Source organism: Terrapene carolina, unplaced genomic scaffold (genome assembly GCF_002925995.2).
Source record: "Terrapene carolina triunguis isolate 2854851 unplaced genomic scaffold, T_m_triunguis-2.0 Scaffold21668, whole genome shotgun sequence".
In the NCBI taxonomy this organism is placed as follows: Eukaryota; Metazoa; Chordata; order Testudines; family Emydidae; genus Terrapene; species Terrapene triunguis.
The window spans coordinates 1-511 of NW_020686019.1; the positions used below are offsets into that span (position 1 = coordinate 1).

At 67.5% G+C, this 511-nt stretch overlaps 1 protein-coding gene across 1 annotated transcript in view; it reads left to right on the plus strand.

The window, feature by feature from the left end:
• The first annotated feature begins 84 nt into the window (after nucleotides 1-84).
• LOC113408677 (protein bicaudal D homolog 2-like) overlaps nucleotides 85-511 on the plus strand; it is a 2,682-nt gene continuing 2,255 nt past the window's right edge. Inside the window, exon 1 of the mRNA XM_026662042.2 lies at nucleotides 85-266. Within this exon, the coding sequence (XP_026517827.1) occupies nucleotides 85-266 (182 nt within the window). The remainder of the gene's footprint in view (nucleotides 267-511) is intronic.

Consider the following 511-nt stretch of genomic DNA (forward strand, 5'->3'; position numbering starts at 1 on the left):
GAAGTTATCGCTTTTACTCCTCCCTGCCCGCAGGCATGCCCGCTGCCCCCTGCCGGGCCCCAGACCTGCCCCCCGGTGCCCACCATGGAGCTGGCGCAAGCGCCCGCAGACCTGGCCCAGCTGCAGGCGGAGGTGGGGCGCCTGGCGGCCGAGCTGCAGGAGGCAACGCAGGAGAAGGTCCAGGCGGCCCAGTACGGGCTGGCGGTGCTGGAGGAGAACGGGGAGCTCAAGCAGCGCTGCGGGGAGCTGGAGGGGCAGTTGGACAGGTTGAGCTCAGAGCTGACCCAAATGAAGGAGGTAAGTGGGGGCAGGCACAGAACAGGGTCAGCCCGGTTACCACTAGGGAGAGCCCCCCACATCCCCTGCCCCAGCGCCCTGTGTGTGTACCAGATCGGGGTCAGCCTGGGCACTGCTGGGGAAGCCCTGTGTGTGTGCCCATTGCACTAGGCGTTCTGCCGAACACGTAGCGTGGCTGACACCTCCTCACCCATCACCTCTCTCTGCCCTCCGG